At 29.9% G+C, this 22,777-nt stretch overlaps 5 protein-coding genes across 5 annotated transcripts; 3 read left to right on the forward strand and 2 right to left on the reverse strand.

The window, feature by feature from the left end:
* Positions 1-3,492: 3,492 nt before the first annotated feature.
* OCT59_016658 (uncharacterized protein) lies at positions 3,493-3,931 on the reverse strand (the record flags this gene model as incomplete). The annotated part of the gene is made up of 2 exons (XM_025334207.2): positions 3,493-3,785; positions 3,856-3,931. The coding sequence occupies 2 exons, from the start codon at positions 3,929-3,931 to the stop codon at positions 3,493-3,495; spliced, it is 369 nt and encodes a 122-aa protein (XP_025183478.1).
* Positions 3,932-7,808: 3,877 nt separating this feature from the next.
* OCT59_016659 (uncharacterized protein) lies at positions 7,809-8,572 on the reverse strand (the record flags this gene model as incomplete). Its single annotated transcript, XM_066145837.1, has 3 exons — positions 7,809-7,993; positions 8,329-8,472; positions 8,548-8,572. The coding sequence occupies 3 exons, from the start codon at positions 8,570-8,572 to the stop codon at positions 7,809-7,811; spliced, it is 354 nt and encodes a 117-aa protein (XP_066003576.1).
* A 5,786-nt stretch (positions 8,573-14,358) lies between these two features.
* On the forward strand, positions 14,359-14,748 carry OCT59_016660 (uncharacterized protein; the record flags this gene model as incomplete). Its single annotated transcript, XM_025324962.1, has 1 exon — positions 14,359-14,748. One exon carries the CDS (start codon positions 14,359-14,361, stop codon positions 14,746-14,748), a length of 390 nt encoding a protein of 129 aa, XP_025183479.1.
* Positions 14,749-14,812: 64 nt separating this feature from the next.
* Positions 14,813-15,851, forward strand: OCT59_016661 (uncharacterized protein; the record flags this gene model as incomplete). The annotated part of the gene is made up of 4 exons (XM_066145838.1): positions 14,813-14,934; positions 15,150-15,255; positions 15,595-15,657; positions 15,729-15,851. 4 exons carry the CDS (start codon positions 14,813-14,815, stop codon positions 15,849-15,851), a joined length of 414 nt encoding a protein of 137 aa, XP_066003577.1.
* A 1,680-nt stretch (positions 15,852-17,531) lies between these two features.
* OCT59_016662 (uncharacterized protein) lies at positions 17,532-18,406 on the forward strand (the record flags this gene model as incomplete). Its single annotated transcript, XM_066145839.1, has 3 exons — positions 17,532-17,796; positions 17,866-17,937; positions 18,021-18,406. The coding sequence occupies 3 exons, from the start codon at positions 17,532-17,534 to the stop codon at positions 18,404-18,406; spliced, it is 723 nt and encodes a 240-aa protein (XP_066003578.1).
* Positions 18,407-22,777: the final 4,371 nt, after the last annotated feature.

The raw sequence follows: 22,777 nt of genomic DNA on the forward strand, positions 1-22,777 counted from the left end.
ATTTTGTATAGCTAAGACACCAAGTCATATTCAATTCCGGTTAATAAAGATTATTAGATCGATTTATCTTTTTTTTTTCAATTTATTTTTTTCATTTTTTTTAAACCTATTTTTAAAATTTTATCTTTTCTTTCGGACCGAATTGAATTCTTTCAGTTCCCTTTTTTTTAAATTTTCTTTTTTTTCCTTGAATCGATCTTTTACTTTCAGTTCTTTCTTTTTTTTTTAAGTTTCCTCTTTTCTCTTTCGAACCTTTTTCCTTTTTCTTTTCCTTTTTTTTTCCTTTTTTTTTAAAAAAAATTTTCATTTTTCCCCCCTCTTTTTCGGTTTGGTTTTTTTTCCAACCCGAGAATTTTATTGGTTTTTTTTTCCAAACTGAAAAATTTTTTTTTATTGGTCTTTTAAGACCGATTTTTTTTATATTATTATTTTTTTCAGTCTTTTTTTTAGACCGTATTATTAATTTATTTAAAAATTTTTTTTTTTCAGTCTTTTTGGACCAGGTTATTGTTCTTTTTTTTCGGAATTTTTGTCGGTACTTATTTTTTTTACGGATTCCTTTTCTTTCTTTCCTTATCCTTTTTCTTTTCCCCAAATTTTATTTTTCGCTTTTTTTTTCAATTTCTTCATTGTTATTTTTTTTCCCCCCAAACCACATTCTAGATTTGGATCGGTGATCGGATCGACGCTGTGGCACAACGGTAATTGCCTTTTTCCCCGATTCTTATTATTATTAGTAATAATATTTTCCCTAATTATTTTTTAGGCTCAATATAAATAGACTGACATATAATTTACTTATTTATTTATTTTTTGTAACAATAGATCGGTTTAGTAAATTCTATGGGAAAATGTTTTTTTTCATGACAAGAGATTGTTATAATTGGGGAATTTTTTTTTCATAGTAAGGGGATGGCCAGAAATGACGTCATTTCCTAAGGTAAGACCATGATGATGTTACGCACCTTCTATTTTTAGACACTTGACGTAATTTAAATTTTAGGATTTTGACCCCTCCCTATGTCATCATTAACTACATTTCTGGCCATCCCCTAATAGATTGTTATAATTATTTTTGGGGGGATTGAGAGATTTTTTTGGGAGGATTGCTAACCGATCACCGCCTGGGTTTTTTTCCAAATATGTCACATGATTACAAATTTATTAGTCAGCTGATGGCTGATTTTTTAGCTATTAAAAATTTTTTTGCTTATTTATTCAAAATAATCTTATTTAATGACATTTTATTTGCAAATATTAAAATTTAAGCCACACATTTACGATTTTAAAGAAAAAAATCACCGTATTTAAACAATAACAATAAATAAAAAGATAAATAAATTACAATGACCAAGGAGAAAGATGCTAATAAAAAAATGAAATAACAATGGAGTAATGGAAAGTAATAGAAGATGAAAGAGAAAAAAAGAGTAATGAGAAGTGATAGGAAACAAAAAGGAGAAATAGGACATGATGGGAGACGTAAAGAAGTGATGAGAAGATGAAGAGGAGTAATGGGATTATTACTCTTTTTATTACTCTCTTACTTGATGGGCAAGTATAATTCCCGCCGCAACGTGACGGGTTACACCTAGTAGTATATACTGTATATATATGTTGTGCGTCAGGTGTCGATTTGCGTCAGATGACAGCTGACGCGCGTCAGATGCCAATTTTGAATAGTTTCTTATAAGTAAACATTTTTATTTATTAATTAAATTGTCTTTTATTTTATAAGTAAATCTGTGCATCATAATAAATACCATTAATGCTGAATTATATATTACAGATAATGTTATTCAAAATTTTTGCTATAATTAAACATAATTTTTCAGTCTTAATGTGCTTTTATTGCCTAAGTAAATTAGTTCATCACATTTTTAAATATATAATGCTAAAATTTCAACACGTTCGGATTCATATTGGCGGAAATTTCCTTCTTTAAAATATGCAGTTGTCATCTGACGCACAACCTCATATGGTCTATTCGTCAGAATTACCACTGATTTACCTACTATATAATTTTACTATCTATTTTATATTACCATATCAATTTTGGTTCATCATTCAAAATCAACATTATTATTAGTAATATTTTTATTATCACTTTTACTACTTTTACTGTACAATTAGTTTTCTACATTTTATAACAAAAATAATTCATTTTTTTTTACAATATAAACGGAATTTATATATAAACGTATATCAGACGCATAAAAAACGTATCATTTCCATATACAGATGAATTTAAAAATGTGGTGATTTTCAATATGCTTGGGAGAATAAATAAAAAAAGAAAGGGCATGTTTTTTCTTGGCAATCATAATTAATTGATTTTCAAGTAATATAATTACATCATTAGCATGATTTTCCATTCCTTAGTGTTTATGCAAATCAGATCTGAGTTTTTTTAGTATTGTTCTCTTCGGGGCATTTACTATACTTGTCGTTGGGATTAAATACGGCATATGGAAGTAATGGAACTTATGTGAATATCGTAAAATAGAAAAATCAGGTTACGGTGCATTTCACTGAAATCATTTCACCGAATCGTCCATTTCACCGAATTCCATTCCGCCGTGGTAGCGATTAACATTTTATGAAAAATATTCATCGCGCAATGAAAATAAAGAAATAAATTATTTTAGAGATCTTTTTTTCCCAGGATATTATCACTTTAACATTCAAGTAACTGATATTAATTGCTAAGCAATAAATAAATAACTTTAAGTAAAAAAAAAAGATTAATAAACAACGAGATAAATTTAATAAAAATCATCTAGATAATTCAAATAAGGAATAAAATTATTTACTTTTAGTAGTATTACTTTGTTTTTGTAGCTTTAAACTTTGAAATGCTAAATATATTTAAATGAACTTTTTCCTAAAAAATTTTGAATAAATTCAATTAATGCACTCCTTTCTAATTCAAATTGTTCAATAATTTCGTTTTGAATGATATTTTTTGATCAAAATTATTATATTTTATTATCAATAAACTAATTAAAATTTAAAAATTTGCGATTTACAGTATATACCCAACCCAAAGTTATATTTTTCATAATTTGATTTATGAAAATATGGGATACATTTAATAAAAAATTGCGGTGTAAAAAATATTCATGAATTCTTTTTTGAATTCTTTTAATTCTTCCAAGTAATATAATCTTTTATTTACATATTGATTATAAAGAAAGAATAATTTTATTGTCAGTCGCTTTATCATTAATTAATAAGCATGCTTTTGAATTTTAATTAAGTTATCTTTTGATTTCTACTATGGACTGAACATTTAATAATAACAATTCGATGAAATATCAACATTTTGGGACTTACAAAGATACTTATAAAAATAATTTAACTAATAGGGATAATATAAAGTAAGTATAATAAATAAGAATATAAAATAATAGAAACTAGAGAAATAATTTAATTGATTTACGTCTTCAATACCGATGGGATAATAACTTAATAACATAATAACAATTAAGATCATGTACAGCTATCATATTGATCAAAATAAAAATCAGAATTTCCATGTATACGAAAACATGTATTGTTATTGAAAGAACCTCGGACTTTCTGTTTCCTAAGAGATAAATGAACTTTCGCAACTACATAGTACTCTTGATCTGGAAAATCAATTTCTTTAGAGTCACCACTAGTTCCATCACAAGCATGGTAATCTCCTTTTCCGTCACCAGCTATGCGTTCATGATTTGAATCTTCAATCCAAATTCTACAAGCACCAGCATTCATATCTAAGTATACGCCGACACTATATGCTATATCAAACCAAAATGTCGAATTATTAGAAAAAGAAAATGGAGAAAATACCGAATGTAAGAACTTTACCTTCAATGACCGGAGCAAATGTCATGTAGAAAAACATGAAAATAGCGGTGAGAAGGTAAAAGCTTTGGGGACTCATATTGGTGTTTTATTACGTTTTGTTATTTTATTGCGACAATTCTGTAAAAACAAAATTTTTTGGTGGGCATAGTAAGGTTATATATCTATATTTATGACCAACCATAACCGTAAAGTTAATCAGAAGCATTTGCTGAATTGCCAAGCTTTTTTGGTTCTAAACTTCCTCTTAGTAGATTTTCAAATTCATTCATTCAAAAAACCTACTATATTGGCAAAAAATTTCGCACATCTTGGTGTGATATTGTAAATCAAAACGAACCGGGTCCTGGAATCCTGTTATTGTTTACGATTACTACAAAATTAAAGAAAACGAAAACCCTATAAAACGAAATGTGTTAAATTTGTTGTTCATGTGTAATAAGTGTCTAAAAAAGCACCATTTTGTCCGATTTATGCCTTATTACAAAAAAACGAAAATTAAACAAAATGGTCTTTTTTGGACATTTATTACACTTTACTGAAACTTTTTAAAAATATGATTGACATATTGCATATGCATTTCTGTATGTCAAACATATGTTAAAAATACAAGATCGAAATATATTTAGAATATGAAAGCAATATTTCTATTATAAATTAAAAATGTGTTAAATGTCAAATGTAAATGTAACCAAATGTGGTTACAGTACGATTTCCTGAATGCCTTTTTCCTGAATATATTTTTTCCCGAAGTCATTTGCCTGAATGCCAATTTTTCGAACTGAACATTTTCCTGAAATATACAATTTCCCGAATCCTTATTTCCCGAATCCCATTTCCTGAAGTCTAATTTCCCGAATCCTAAATCCCAATATCCTGAATCCCAATATCCCGAATTCAAATATCCTTAATTATAATATTCCGAATTCTAATATTCTGAATGGACAATTTCTTGAATTAATAATAAATTGTATATTTTCTCATATGATTTATAAATAAACTATATAATAAATTTAAAAAATAAGAACTATTGATAAAGACTAATTTCTACCATTTTATATAAAACAATTGAATATGAATTTTATATGTCATAATTATGTAATTTGGGGAGTGGCTATTTCAAGCATCCCTTGCCTGTACAAGTATTACGATCAATTGAAGTAAATATGAAGTAAACATAAGGAAATATATATACAATCAATTAGGAAATATTGCATTTTAGCTAATAAAATTTTTCTCTGACCCACTGAGTTGATAATATTTTCCTAAACATCAAGTAAATATAATTAATTTACATTTTAGGAGAAAAAGATTTGATACAGGTACAAATTTCAAACAGATACTTTGACTGAATAATAAAATCTGCTCGCTTTTGCATTATTTATTTTAAGTATTTGTTTTAATACAAGTTAGTTTATTACATATTATATTTATATACATTATATATAATTTATTGATTAGTATACTAAATAAAATAAAGGTTGAGTCTATGAAATTAATAATTCTAATTTATGATGTAAAATTATACAAAATAATATTAAATTCAGTAAAATGTCCATTCAGAATATCAAGATTTATGATATTGGAATTTGGGATAAAATAATTCAGGATAAAAGAATTCGGGAAATTGGATGTTTCATATAATTCCAGAAATTGAGATTCGGGAAATTGGCATTCGGGAAAATGGAATTTCTGGAAATGATCAATTTCTGGAAATAGGCATTCAGAAAATTGGATTCGGGAAAAGGTATATTCAGGAAATTGGTATTCAGAAAATGGTCCGACAAGGGTTAAGGTTAAATGTATGATAAAATAATGTATTTCATTATATATTGATAATATACTAAAAATAAAATATAACTTTATATATTAACATTTCTTAAATAAAACAAATTCTCATAAACTTGAAAAATTCTAATAAAAATGACTAAAAAAATAATTTCATAACAAACCATTATGAAACTTTATTATTAGTAAAACCTGTAGCCCATAAAAATAAGAAATATTATTTCTAATAGATAAGTGAAAAAAAACAAACGGAAGTTTCATATTATGAAAATTGATTCCAAACTTGGCACCTCAAACCTACAAAAAAAGATAAAGAAACGTTAATGTTAAAGTAACATTCCTTAAAAAAAAGTAATAATAAAATTTAAATAGTACCTTCAGAACTTAGCCCTTAAAACACTTTGGCATGTGAAGCAAATTAGACATATTGTGCCTTACATCACGAAAATTTTATTGGATAGACTGTTCATGATTTGTCAGGTGATTAATTTAACTGTGACACCGCTGTTGTAACTGAAATTGAATTTAAAATTCAGATATGGGAATTTCTGGGAAAGCCAATTGAAATTTAAAATTTACAAATATTTTCGTTAATACTAATCAAATAATTCAAAATATATTTTTAATTATATTGGATAAATTAAGACCCGATACTGCGCCGCTGTATTTTTAAAATTATTTGTTTAATTAAAAATTTATAAAATTTATATAATTTTTTTTTTTAAAAAAAAAAAACTTTGGGATTTTGACCGTCAAGAATTTTAACTGTCAGGATTTGTGACTATCGGGATTTTGTTTCAACCGGGATTTGGGTTTATCGGGATTTTTGATGTCGGAATTGTAGACTGTCGATATCATGGTTGTCGGGAATTTGTGGTAAACCCGTCCTGTCACTTAGAATGTAATACTGTAATGATTACATCCCCTGAGGAATAATTGAACAAATAAATGTAGATGAAAATAATGATGGTCAGTATATATCTTTGATATTGATTATTTAGCATTAATTATAGTTTTATACAAACGGAAATACTTTCCTTTATTATCTTTATTAACTTTATTATCTAAAGCGAAATCAAATATCAACTCATCATTAAAGCCAGCCAACTTTGTCAGTTCATTGACAAGTTTATCTAATGTTCTCTGTGAATGAGAATGTGAACGTTTTTTCAATCTTTCATTGATAAAATGATAAATATGAAAAACTGGAATTGCAAAAATGGCTAATAAAAATATGGGTATAATTATATATAAATATTTACGTGCCTTAAGGGTCATTTTATATTTATAGTGAAGTCATTAACACCAAAAGGTACAGTATTTACCGTCATCAAGTTTCTTTAAATTAATTTCGCAAATATGTGTATTATTGTATATATACTAGGAAAGTAGCCGAAGTAGGTAGCTAAGTAAAGGAACCAAGGTAACGCAAAATAGATCATAATAAAGCGTGTTTTTCTGAAAATTTCAAAGAAATTGTTGTAATATGAATTAAGTACCGTAGGTAGTACTGTATATAACAAATTGCAAAGTGGATGACAATTACGGTATTGTGATCGGTTGAAAGACTAGTCTAATTTGTATGATGAGTGCTTACGTACCGTTTCCCGAGCATTTTTTTCCGAAATTGGTTTACGAAAAATGATTGATTCTGCTGTGAAAAAATGAAAATAAAAATAAAATACTTAATTTTTTTTATATAATAATAAATAAATCAATGAAAAATTTAATTTATATTTATATTAAAATTTGCATTGTATTTATTTGTTTAAAACAACACCTAATATTTAAAATATTTCTAATGCTTTTCTTTATATATAGCATAATTCAAACACTCAAACTAAACAAGCGAGAGGAAACATATTTACTATAAAAGATTATTTTTCTCAATTTATTTCGTATATCTATTTGTAAAACATTATTTGTATAGTTATGGTAAAACAATACTGATTTTATTATCAATAAACTAATTAAAAATTTAAAAATTTGCGATATAATGTATTATATATACCCAACTCGGGAAAATGTCATGTCGGGATAATGTCTTTCGGGATACGTTTCGTCAGGATATATCATCTTGAAAAAAGTGCTTTCGGGAAAATGTTTATTTGGGAATATGTCCTGTTGGGAAATCATTGTCGGGAAAGGTTATTTTGGGAAAATGGATGTTAAATTATGCCGTAACCTAATTTAACAAGCTGCGCATTAACATGTGCAAGCTGTGCATTGGCCTGCCCAAGTTGACCAAAAACAAGATCATACTGAGCAAGAGCATCAGTAGACTGAATTCGTGCATCATTTCGTTCTCTTGTTATTAATATACTAGCATTTGCTTGATGAACATAATTACGTTCTAAAAATTACGTGGTAATTTTGGGATAGTAACAAAGTTTGAAAATTTATCGCGGCATAAAAAATATTCATGAATTCTTTTTGAATTCTTTTAATTCTTCCAAGTAACGCTGTGAAATAAACCAACATTTTGGGAGAACATAAATCAACTTACAAGATACTTATGAAAAATAATTTAACTAAGAGAGATAATATACAGTAAGTATAATAAACAAGAATATATAGAAATAATAGAAACTAGAGAAATAAATTTAAAAAATCAATACTTACATATATACGAAAACAGGTATTGACATTATTGTAAGGACCTCGGACTTCCTGTTTATCAAAATTAACTTTCGCAACTACATAGTATTCTTAATCTGGAAATCAATTTTTTTATATCACAAGCATGGTAATCTTTTCCGTCACCAGTTGAATCTTCTATCCAAATTTTACAAGCACCAGCATCCAAATCTAACTTTACGCTGGTATCATATGCTATATATCAAACAAAAATGTCGAATTATTAGAAAAAGGAATGGAGAAAATACCGAATATGTATAAGAATTTTACCTTCAATGACCGGAACAAATATCATGTAGAAAACATGAAAATAGCGGTAAGAATGTAAAAGTTTTGAGGTTTCATATTGTTGTTAGATTTATGATATTGCGTTTTTTTTTATCTTAAGATGATGATTCTGTAAAAAACAAAATTTTTGGTGTATTATGATGGTGACGCATCATTCTGGGTTCTACTATTGTTTACGGTCAACTAAAGAAACGAAAAGCATATAGCAAAAAGGTATTCTAGTTGGCAACATTTTTTATCAACTTATTTTTTGATGACTTACATTCTTAATAATTAGTGTATCGGACGAGAATAAAAATTTTTAACGTTTAAACTTCCAGTCACTAGATTAACAATCGGCATGATTTGTTACAAGACCGGTCTTCGGTCTCCAGTTTCAGCCCGTTTTAACCGTCAGTTGAAGACCGGTTTTTAGCTTGAATATTTAAACCGGTTTGTACAAAGAGACCAGTTTAATTAGATATTTCATAATTTTCACAGCTATTTCCAATTTATATTTTTTAAAATTTTCTTCGCAGTCATACAATAGATCATAATATGCACGTGACTGATTATATCACATGATTAATCACGTATAACTTTACACGTTTTCAAAATTCGACTCGTCAGTTTCGCTTTTTTCGGATTTGCTTTTGAAAAATTATGTGAGTGTAAGAAATTTACTTTTTTAGATTTTTCTAGTAACCAAAATTAATTATGATTGTCCGGAAAGAAGAAAAATTAGATTACTATTTGTGAAAAGGTACTGATTGATATTGTTAACGCTATTGGTGAATTTAAAATGATATAGAATCGGGATTTTTGTGATTCTCAATATGCTTCTATGATATTTATTTATTTATTTTTTTTTGTGTTCTTGGCATTTATTTTAAATTAAATGGATTCCATATATATTCTTATTGACGGATGACATTATAGTGTAATTTGTAAAAAATTGGGATTTCCGTTTGTCCCCACCGCGTCATTTCTAATTGATACTATTCCCCCGAGTTTTTTTGTATTTTTCGGGGTCTTTCGGGCATTTACCATAAAGGGAACAATAATAAATTATAGTCATATTACTGTCGATTGTTTTTGGGAATATGACCTGTTGGGAAATCATTGTCGGAAAAAGGTTACTTTGGGAAAATGGATGTTGGGAAATTATGCCGTAACCTAATTTAACATGTAAAAATTTTTGGGATATGTAACAAAGTTTGAAAATTTATGGCGGTAAAAAAAATATTCATGAATTCTTTTTTGAATTCTTTTTAATTATTATCCGATTCGAAAATCATCTGGATCATCGGATCATACATCCGGACCAATCCGTTATCTGTTATCTCTATGTTTTACTGTAATGGATTAGATCCGAATCATCCGGATCATACATATAACTTTTTTCATCCGGATCATCCATTTATTTTCGGATTGAACGGATGACGGATTCATCCGAATCGCAACACTACTAATAACCCGACTAGCCGAGTAACCACAATCCCGACAATCAAAATTTTCAAGTGTCCACTATATTTCGAATTTTGCTGAAAAAGTTTTTCATATGAATCATTATTTTTATTTTTATTTTTTTCGCAGTAAAATCAACTATTTTTGTAAATCATTTTTCGTAATTTGATTTTGGGAAATTGTCATGTCGAGGCAATATCATGTTGGGAAAAGTTCTTTTCGGGAAAATGTCCATTCAGGAATTTGTCCTGTCAGAAAATTGTTGTCGGAAAAGGTTACATCAGGAAAATGGTAGTACTCTTGATCTGGAAAATCAATGTTTTTATAGTCACCATCGAATCCTTTCCGTTACCAGCTATGCGTGCTGACACTATATGCTATATATCAATCCAAAATGTCGAATCATTAGAAAAGAAAATGGAGAAAATACCGAATATAAGAACTTTACCTTCAATGACCGGAGTAAATTTCATGTAGAAAAACATGAAAATAGCGGTAGAAGGTAAAAGTTTTGAGGTGTTAAATAAAATTTTTTGGTGGGCATAGTAAAATTATATATCTTTTTTTAATTATTATCAACCATAATCGTAAAGAGGTTAATCAGAATTTGCTGAATTCTCATAATTTGTTTGGTTCTAAAACCTATTTCGAATAGATTTCAAATAATAATTTTTCGTCCATTCAAAAAAATTGGCAAAAAATTTCGCACATCTCGGGGGTTTTAGGATTTTTTGTGCATTGTAAATCTTACTCAGTCTATCTAAAATATCTGATCGATATCCATCCTTATTTGGCTCTGATTGGATACTGGTTGGAGAATGGCGATTGCGTTCAATTAATGACGCAAATCGGTCCCAAATCAAGATGCAATATCGGCATCAAATGGACAGATTATTGAAACTATTTATGTATCGATTGCACAAATAAATTAATTTTGATGTTGTAACTGAAATAAGCTCTTTAAATTCAATATATGAAATTAAAATTTGACGATCAATTAATTGAAATTGAAGTTTCAATTTCAGATGTCTGAATTTAAATTTCAGTTAAATGGTTTATATTTGAAATTAAAATTTATCTCAATTTAGAAATAGTTGATTGGTTAATTATTGTATGTCTGAACATTTAATTTGAAATTCAGAAAATTTTAACTTCAGATAATATTATAATCAAAATTAAAATTTAACTGAAAGATTTTAATTTCAGTTATGATGTCCACTGAAATTAATGTAACTGAATTTCAAATCCAGTTAGAATTTTTAATTTCAGTTACAGTCTTGACTGAAATTAAAATGGAATATGCACCACCTTAGCCGGAATGAAATATGTTTTTTTTTCGCACGATATGTCGCATCTCCTTTTTTATACATTAATTATGTCGATCATTTTGAACACATGACTTCGTTAAGATTTCCCAGTATCACCCCAAGATTTCTAAATAAAATTTCACTCCTGCGTGACCAGTGATGTTTAAGGGGCGTGAAATTTTTTTTTTTCACCACTAAAAATTTTCTGTTTCCAGAACACTTATGAAAAAATGAAAACGGTGGGGTGTGATACAGTGTGACATTTTATGCAGGTCACGTGGAGATGAAAAATCTTGGGGCAACGCTGGGAAAGATAAGATTTTCATTTTTAAAAAAATACTGGCAGAAGACTTTATATGTTATCCCTTAAACTGTAGGGGTTAAAATTAATTTTAAAATTTTTTGAATTTTTAAAATATCTTAAGATCTAGTGATCATAGAAAAATTGTTAGATTCCTCTTATTAAGGTGCATTTAATAGTAATAAAATCATAACTCTAAAATTGATAGATAAAAAGTTATATTAATTTATAAATTTTTAGATTTTATAAGTTATCCTGTCACATAATATTTGTAGTAGAACAATTTTATTTCTATCAGATTCTTCTTATTAAGACGCATCAAATGGTGGTAATTTTATATTTCTAGGGTTATTGGATACTGAATTCAAATCAGATTGCTAAAATTCTGATTTAATCTGAATTTTAGGAATACTAATTGCAGAGTACCAAAGATGTGAAGTATATACATAAAATATGAAAACAAATAATATTTACAGAGTTGTAAAGTACTAAAAGTACGAAACATGAATTCAAAATATGAAAAAAATCATGTAATATAAATGTACATATAAATTAAGCTCAGAGATTATTTTCAAATAAGTCTATTTCCAAATCTTTCTCATCACTAGCCTGAATTTTGTAAGCTTTCGTTGCTGATAAAAATTTTTTTAATTGATACTTGCCCAAATGTTTTCTATATACATTATAAATAGAAAAAGTTAATTTTTTTATACAGGAAATCCAATTAGAAGAATCCCAATGAACTTTATACCCTTTTGGGTGATAACATCCTTCATTGCAAACTGCATTACTTTGTAAGATATAATATAAAGGGTAAAGATAAAATCCTACCATAGTTTTTTTTTTTGAATAAATATTTAACTCAATAAAATAATTTTTATTTTAAACTTTTTTCTAATACTATATAATTCTTGAGAAAATATAAGTGCTATCATTATCACAATAGGTTGATTGTTCAAAAATCTCTTACCAAACTGAGGAGATCTAATATCACCTGAACCTTTTAAGTCATTAATACCAGAAGAAAGGTCAGAGAAAAAGGGAAAGGGAGATAGCAACTATGAGACCACTTTAACTTGTCAAAATACCCAAAATACTGATATAAAATGGTATTTAGCTATCTGAAGATTTCTATTCTGAGAAAGCAAGGTTTACATATTGAGTTCTATGATGGTTCAATATAATGGATTGGCTCCAAAAATGATTTTAAAAATTAACATGAGACTGGTTTTTAATTAAAGTCAAACCAAATAAGATACTTCAGAAAGCATATAAATAACATAATAAAGAAGCCAGTGCAATTGAATGGCAGGGTAGAGGACAGATTCATTTACAAAAAACTGGAACATATGCTATAGCAAGTTTGCGTTTCTTTCAAGATGTCTCTAGAGTTCCCAGAAAAGCAGAAAACTTATTGTCAGAAAAAGATCATTGTATAAAATCAGCTTACATGGAAGAATTAGTATAGGCTGAGCCTTATGAAGGAATTGTGACTAAATTAGACTTTAATAAATTTTATCCAAATATCTTGGCTTATGATGATGCAAGCTGGCCAATAAGAGCAGGAAAATTCAAAACAATCACACATAAACTTAATTATTATAATTTAGAATACAGTATATATCGAGCCTTTATAAAAGGTCAGCCAACAAATCAAAAATGTATAAGAGGATTTTGTTATAATCCTGCAGGATATTACACTCACTATGACTTGAAATTAGCGATGAAACTAGATCTTCACATAGAATTATCCTCTGAAAGTCCTAATGCTCTAATATTTGACTCATGAGCGGTTATAATATTTTCTATCAATGGGCAAGTTATAAAGATCAAGGAAGAGGGTGGACAAGCAGGAAAAGTGGCCAAGCAAATGCTAGTATCACTCTGGGGTCGTGTAAAGCATATTCACACAGATGGATTTATTATTGTTGGATAAAATACAGAACAGCTGATAGAAAGATGTGAAGGCAGGAAGAGTGATCTAAAAAATTGCAAAATCAGGCATCGTGACGATAAAAAATGTGATAAATCTAAAGTTGATGAAATAATTCCTCCGCCAACTGAGAAATCAGAAAAAACTCTCATCTGTTATATATCTTTGCCAAATGAGATTCTCGAAAGAATATTCTAATATCATTGAAAGAATAGGGACGAGAAAATGTATCCACTTTTATTTGTTAATAAGCAATGGTACTTTATTGCTAAAAGATTAATATGGCAAAGAATAGTTCTAACAGGCATTTCCGGGGTCAAGTTTACTAAGGCATTGAGTAGGAATACTAAGCCAGTCGCATGTGAACAAGTGCTAGGTCTAAAATTTATTGAAATAAATATAGAGCCGGATGTCTACATTCCTAAGTGTGTAAGGCATGTCTAAATTTACAACGGCTAAGTTTTGAAAATTGTGGGTTGCGTATACTTAAACAATAAAAAATCTAGAAGAGCTTCTAGCTGAGTGCCCCAATTTAAAAACACTCTCAATAAGAGGCTTTAGCCGAAAACATTTACAAAAATACCAAAACTGGCCCCTAGTTTGGAAATGATAGTAATTAGGGATTGTTTACGGATTAGAGAGGACATTAATAAGCAATTTCCAAAACTTATACCCAAAAAGAGGAATAGCCCGACGATAATCAGGACTAGTATCAGGAAAGTTGAGATAAGCGTTTTTTTTTATTCCGAGAAATATTTTTTAAATTGAACTTTTTTCTAACCTTATTATACCGAAAAGTATAAACAATGTATTCATACAACCCACTCGAAGAACCAGATACAATTGCTGAAATTGTTCAAAAGCTTCCATTAGAAAATCTTGATAAGTTCTGCTGGATAAATAGAACTTGGTACAAAGAAAACCAGCATGAGTTTCGGAGAAGATGGAAGAAACAAGTGCTAGAATATTATAAATTGGAACACGAACAGGAGTTAGAAATGGAAGAGGTAGAGAGAAAATATTCTAATGATGAATTCATGCAAGGATATTTACATTGCGAAATATGGGAGTCTTATAGCAAAAGGGAACTCGAGGAAGCTAAAAAACAGGTGGAGATCGAAAGCTATATGCTTTGCAATGGAATGTTCTATGGGCAAGAAAAAGAAATAGTAAAATATAGAAGCGTTAGAATGTGATGTAACTAAAATACATCAAAATCTTAAAAACATTGGCCGAAAAATCTATTATCTATATGATGCTATGACCGAATCATCTGAGTCCAGTTCATCCGAGTCAAGTTCAGCTGAAGCTATTACAATAGTGAATGAATCAGATTATACGCCATGCAACGCACTTATCAAACCGGAAAAGAAATTCTCAAAGTAATGCATGTGAATAAAAAATCCGGCAATAAGAAGGCGAAACCAAGAAGGAATCCAACCCGAGCAGTCCGATTCAGTGATTATTCATTGGATATTTTTTTAGACTAACTTCCGCAGTCAAGGAATGGAAAGCGAGCGCCATCATAATGAAGTAGAAGAAAGGACCAAGTAATATAAAGGATTTTGTAAAATTATTAAAAAATGATGTGATCAAGCCGTTACCGATTGATATTTCCGATTCTAATTTCCCAAGCAGTTCGAATAATACAAGACCGGGATAGTACGGAAGATAGGCAATGTGCTATGATGATCACACTGCAGGTCTGTGCGACAGGGTGAATATCAAGCGAATAACTTCCTATTCTTATTTTTTCCCAAACAAACATGAGAAAAATGTGAAAGAAAATCCACACGCAATACAGGACCTACTCTAAAAGTAAATATTAACGTCAAAAGCATATGTTATGAAAGGCTGAGGACTTCGCAATTTTGAGATCGCCAGGCGTTAAGACCAACTATGTGTCTCTCCGGTAGATCTGATCCCAAAGGATCTCTCCATTGTGAAAGGTACGAAATTTTTATTTGCATGTGCTTTCATGAAGCTCTTGGCATCAGACGACAATGCTAATCATTCTTCTTATCTCCTTAACTTTTCCCTAGCAAGATATAAAGCATGTAGGAGTATGTGGAAGTTCAGCCAATTTTCCCCGCAAATTTTTTAAGGTGTGTATCATATATATCAGAAGTTATGTATGTTTGGGAGCGAGTTTTCTCACTATGGACCTTATATTTAGGAAAACAAGATGTCTTCTAGTGCAGACAATGATAATATCAATCTTAACTTCCGCTTTCGTAATGCGGAAAATAAGAACATAAATTTCGTGATCGAGATTTCTAAGGACAAATCAAGCCTTTGAACTTGAAAATGAAGTGAGAAAGTAGTTGGAGCCAATCGATCGTAATGATTTCCTCCGTCAAATTTATCCTGTGGAGAAGCCTATGCGAACAGAAGACAGGATTTTCTCCTATTTCAATGGGACACCTAATGATGAAGACCGTATCCACATCCGAATTCTTCCCTAACGAGTAGTTAGAATTTTTTTTATCTATATTTATGTCATGTAATAGCGATATATTCGCAATTTTTTATGTATTATTGTCCGCTTCCTGGTTTATTTCATAAATAAAGTATTATTTTATGATGTAATGCCTGTGCGACATAAAACATACATTAACGCCCAGTATTTTCTTCCCGAACAGAAATAAATTTTTATCTCACTCCGGAACGTAACACTATTTTTTGTCCGAGCCTAATAACCATATAAAAAGCGCTATGTCTACCTCAACAGCTGAACACGACTCTTACTTGGTTGAGAACTGGGTTACAGAAACCCTTATCATACACTTGAAGAACAGAACCTCAAGCTCGACGACGATGACTACGCAACGAAAAAATTACCGGCCAAGACTTTCTTGACATGACCGAAGAAAAATTTCATAGTTATGGTTTAAAAGGTGGCCCTGCCATGAGATTCGCAAGACCCTCAAAGAAAAGCCGAAGCGTGCGTTCTCCTTGTACAGGAGTTTGAGTGAGGTGTTAGCGAAATATGACATAAATAGCGATAGTATAATAAGTATTCTGACATTATTGATATAGATGAACTTAAGAAAAAGCGGACGTGGCATTCGACTATGAGTATGAATATGTATATGGCATTGTCACAACAGGTGAGAAAAAGACTCTAGTGAAGTGTTAGCCACGGTCTGGTATTTCATCCTACATAGTAAGTAAGACCGAGTATCGAATCTCACTAACGGAAGACGCCATCAAAAATCCAACCGAATTACGCAAGAATGTGAAGAGGGTTTTGGAAGTTATAGTGGGTTTGTTAAAAGATAGGGTATCAGCTAGTGATAAACCCGCAAATAAGAAGCGCCGTGTAGAAGAGATAATCAAGAAAAAATAGGCGGTATAAGTTCACAGTCATTAGCATAGAAATATCATCATGTATTGTGGGCTTGCCCGACTTGTATTTATTTTTTTATCTCTGTATTAATAAAAAAAATCTTGGCAAACTTCCTGAACCGAGTTCAGGAAAAAAAACACGTGATCATATATTTTTTTTAACTGATTTTGAATATTTATATACAGTGTATAAAAATTATTATCGAATATGCAGTCCGAGGATATTAGTTCACTTAAAGAAGAAAATCCAGACTTATGGCTAAGATTATCGGGCTTGAGGCAAGGAACGCCAAGCTTGAAGCTGAGGACCAAATTCAGAAGTAGAATCGAGGAGTTGGAGAAGAGTAGGTCAGATATTGCTGGCGAGAATGCTAAACGTGATGATGCAATTGCAGAGCTTAAGGCTGAAGTATTGAAATTAAGGGACGATAATGAGGAGAACAAACAAACCCAAGATCTCCCAAGGAAGTTAACAATGTACCTAACCTTTCTGTAGATCATCCTAATAACGCCAGCCCTTTACTTTGCGAAGAAGATAGAAAGACTGATGAATTCTTATACTCAGTGCAGAAGAAAAGTGTTAGTGATGGGATAAGGCGAAGAAAGCTTCAAAAACAAGACTTAACTTCAGATGATAAAAGATCTTTACAGAAGAAAAATCAGAGGGAAAAATTTATTCAGGAAGTGTCTGGAATCCCTTCTGATTTGTCAGAGTAATACTGACTCAGCCGAACAACAACAGGTTATACTCTCTAACCCATGTAAAAAGGTAGATTCCTCAAGTTTTGCACGTTTATATGAAAAACTTCGCAATGCTGAGGACTTTGCTGATCGTGCAGTCCAAGAAGCTATTATATGTTACTGTCAATTTGGGAAAGCTCTTATCCAGAGACGAGGTGAGATAGCATCTGAAAAACAAGTTGATCTGGAATCCAATGCTGTCAGTTGAATTTTTAAATATGGAGATACTTCTGATGCACTTTTATGGAAGAGAATCGAACAGGCTAAGAAACTCTGGAAGCTCTTTGACGCAATAGGTATGGATAAAATTTATCGAATTCGTTCCTTTTCTGTTAGCAGTATTTCAAAATGACAAATAAGGACATTCAGTATATTATAGATAACATGCCAGTTGACTACAGCATTAAAATAGAATCGTCCGACTGTGCTTGGCCGAAAGATGGTTTACTAAGTGATGAAAAAAAATCTGAATTGTCACATCCTGATCTCAGTTCAGGAAGTGATAAGAAAAATTCTGAGTTGTCACATACTAATACTTCTCATATAGAACAGGCACCTAATGCATCTTCAAAGTCTGGAGTAAATATTTCACCTGCATCTCGATCACCAATTCCTAGGACTAATCAAACTTATGATCGTACTTATTTTTGTAACAAGACATTGGATCAATATCCTAATAATTTATATAGAGAATTTAGTAGCGAAAATTTTGATTATTATGGAGTACTAACAAGACATCATGCCCATTATGCAGTTAAAGCATGATGATGTGGAAAGCATAGAAGGTATATATAAAGCTGGATTTTATTTTATTAAATGTGAACAGTGTAAAATTGAAATAGTTGTATAGTCAGGTCACTTTGTAACTTATACATATGTCAGCTATTACCTAATTAGATTAATTTGCAATTATAGAAAAAGGCAATATAACCAAGTCTGATAAAGTATTAACTCTCAAATATCTGGATTAGATATACCAAATTAACTGGTTTACTAAGCATTTTGACAGATAAAATTTACTCCAATTTATATAAAACATATACTGAACATGAGCCATCAAAACTATCAGAAGTCATGACAAGTATATATATCAGAAAAACCTCAAGCCTTTGATTTCAAGCCTATTACTTTTAAAGCCAAACCTGGTCCAAAATTAATTATCATCCATGTTAGAGTATTTCATGTACTTGAAATTCTAAAATAGCTATAGGGGAATTGATAATTATAATTTTGTATCTGCTCAGTCATAGAACTTGCCATATTCTATTTGTGATGAAAAACATGGGAATTATAAATTACATGGCTCATAGTACTGCAAAAATGAAAATCAGCTTCCTTATAATCTTAAATTAGCAAAGTTGTACGTATTCCCAAGATAAGTTGGAATATTATTTTACCTGCAATACTTCAACTAAGCAATAAACTCAAGTTAGCATAGGATGAAATAGATCATGTGAAGTGAGTGTGCAAAAGATATCAGGAAAATTCTTACTAAAAAATATATTCATATTATTATTTTTTAAAGTAGTTTATGCAAAAAATTTACTGCAGTCATTAAATATAATGATAAAGAACTTGGCTAAAAATTGTATTGAGAATATATTTTTTGTGATTACATAAAAATTATGATCAAATATGTAATCAAATAAATATGCAGTAATGTTTGCTAGAATCAGATGATTCCACAAAATAATGTATATATTGTATTAGATAATCACAAAAGTTATTCATTTTTAATTAATATTAATAGGATAAAACATTTGTTGATTTTAATCCAATTAAAATTGTACATATTATATACATCTAGTATAAATTAAACTTTTTTTTTTAGATTATACTTTCTTTTACTCTCTTTCTTAAATTATACTTTTCTTTTATTCTCTTCCTTAAAAAGTTTAATCATTCTGATACTTAAATATGAACAGAAACTATAGAAACAACAGGAATAATAAGAATATGAGAATAATAAAAATACTTACAAAGGTAAAATTGTTATGCATGTAATAGTTTTCCAGTTTATTCAAGTTTATTAATAACCAACACTTTCATTTTAGAAAATGGTAACAATAATTCCGTCTACAGCTATGCGATTATGATATAAATCTTCTATCCAAATTCTACATATATCAAACCAAAATGTCGAATTATTAGAAAAAGAAAATGAAGAAAATACCGAATGTAAGAACTTTACCTTCAATAACCAGAACAAATGTCATGTAGAAAAACATGAAAATAGCGGTAAGCTTTGAGGTCTCATATTGGTGTTAGATTTATAATATTACGTTTTGTTATTTTATTATGACAATTCTGTAAAAAACAAAATTTTTGGTAGGTATAGTAAGGTTATATATATATTATCAAATCATAATCGTAAAGGGAAGTTAATCAAAAGCATTTGCTGAATATCAAGTTTTTTCTCATAATTTATTTGGATTTATTTTTCATTCATTTAAAAAATCTCTAATTGGAGATCGTCTAAAGCGGAGCAAATCACACGATTAGATATAATATGAGTGTACTAAATTTTTTATAAATTAAGTTTAATATAAACTTGAAAATCATAAAATAAGCATATATTAGCCTGCTCTATTAGTTTACTTAAGGAAAAAAGTGACTTTACATATGAGCAAAAGAATTTTTGCCAATCATATCCAAAAATGGATAAACAAATGAAAAGTCAAATAAATCGAAAATAGCATTCAAAAGCCTTGTTCATTTCTGGTTGGCTGATTTTTTGGTCGACTTTGTACTACTCAAAATTTACGAATAAAATTATTTTGTAAATTGAGTTGAAAGTTTGCAGTTAAGTTCGATTTATATGTGAAAACAAATAAGAATTTGTAATAATTAGCAAAATTTATTTTTTGAACTAAAAAAACCCAATTTTTTAGTTTTTTTTGTTTGGATTTTTGTCACGTTACATAGGGATTGGAATCGATTATCATTATTCGAATCGATTTTTGAATCGATTAATCGTTGATTAATCGTTAATCAAAATTATACTTAGAGCTCCGCACGGGTCGGGTCGGGTCGGGTTACCTGGTTAACCCGAACCGAAATTTTTTTCAGGTCAGGTCGGGTCGGGTAAACCGTTCTGACCTCGACCCGACATTTGACCCGAAAGTATTCGGGTCACTTCGGATAACTCGGGTTACCCGAAGTTTTATTATTAAATATTGTAAAAAAACGTTTTGTAACGTTTTTTACTTTTGTTTTTATATATAAAAGGCCGAAACTATTTGTTTCGGCGTTTTTCCTTTTGATTTTACATGTAAAAACGCCGAAACTGATAGTTTCGGCATTTTTTTTCGATTTTACATGTAAAAATGCCGGAATAATTAGTTCCGGCGTTTTTCTTTTTGATTTTACATGTAAAAACGCTGAAACTGATAGTTTTGGCGTTTTTTTTTTGATTTTACATGTAAAAAACGCCAGAATAATTAGTTCCGGCGTTTTTCTTTTTGATTTTACATGTAAAAACGCCGAAACTGATAGTTTCGGCATTTTTTTTTCGAATTTACATGTAAAAACGCCGGAATAATTAGTTCTGGCATTTTTCTTTTTGATTTTACATGTAAAAATGCCAAAACTGATAGTTTCGGCGTTTTTTTTTGATTTTACATGTAAAAACGCCGGAATAATTAGTTCCGGCGTTCTTCTTTTTGATTTTACATGTAAAAATGCTGAAACTGATACTAGTTTTGGCATTTTTTTTCGATTGTACATGTAAAAACGCCGGAATCATTATAAGTTTCGGCGTTATTTAATTTATTTGACCCAAATATATGTCAGGTCAACGGGTCGGGTCAGGTACCGACCAGCACTGACCCAACCCGTGTCAGGTCATGAATTTGATGACCTGACCTGAATATTTCGGGTCAACCCGTCGGGTCACCCAATCTGTCGGGTCAGGTTGCGGAGCTCTAATTATACTACTGTTGGTCACGTATAAGGTTGCTTGCCGAAACCTAGAGGTTTAGGCAAGATGGCGTTTCGCCGAAAAGCGAAATTCTGCCGAAACTATATTAAAGTTATATTAAAAAACTGGCGAAACTTTAGAGAAAGGCGAAACTGCTGAAACTTATTATAAATGCCGAAACTGCTGAAACTCTGCCGAAACTATAATAAATCTATAGTAAAATTTTGACAAAACTAATCGTAGGATTTTGAAGAGGTTTAAACAAGCAACCTTAGTCACGTGACTATCAAAATTATTAAGATCGACATAAGAAATTTCCTTTTTGGGAATTTTGTATAACATAACTTGAATTTCATTGGACAACAAAATTTCCTTTTTTTGGATTTTTGTTAATGCCACATGACAACAATCTAACTTCTTATTAATGGACTACCCCAAAATGTCACGAAACGGCCAGCATTAAGAAATTAAGAAATTAACTATGTGACAAATAATGTGTGACAAATAGGTTTTTGTCAACCGAAAACTTGTAGGGTGCGCAGAGGAATCTTATTAACGCTACTACGCCACAATAAGTAAATTTGATTTTTATTCGATAATTGATTTAAAATCGATTCTTATCGGTTTTTGATAAATTCGATTATTGTAAAATTGATTCCAATCCCTAGCATTACACAACAAGATCAGGCCAACCAAAACAAATGAAACCCAACCGAAAAACCCAACCGACCGGAAATGAACAGCTCATTTTTGCTCTAAGTAAACTTGCAGAGCAGGCCAAAATACACTTAGCACATATATTTAAAAAGTTGTATATATATGGCGAAAAGTTTTATTTAGAAAAAAATTTTTTTTGAAGTCACGTGCATGATTTGACCTGCTTTAGATAATGGGCAAAAAATTTCGCACACATTATAAATCAATACCTTAACACTATTATGATGGCGAAGCATTATTCCGCCGGGTCCTGTTATTGTTTACGGTTACTACAAAACTAAAGAACGAAAAGTATATAACAAAAAAGTACTACAGTCTTCAACATTTTTTGCATTTTTTGCCAACTTTTTTCGATGACTCAGATATACAGATAGAGTGTAATAAAATTTTTAACGATTAAACTTACAGTCACTGGATTAATAGTTGGCATGATTTATTTTGTTGCATCTTTTGTTATAACAAATTAACCATAAACGATAAATTTAGATGTGTGGATAAGG

The sequence above is a fragment of the Rhizophagus irregularis genome, chromosome 25 (genome assembly GCF_026210795.1).
Source record: "Rhizophagus irregularis chromosome 25, complete sequence".
NCBI lineage: Eukaryota > Fungi > Glomeromycota > Glomeromycetes > Glomerales > Glomeraceae > Rhizophagus > Rhizophagus irregularis.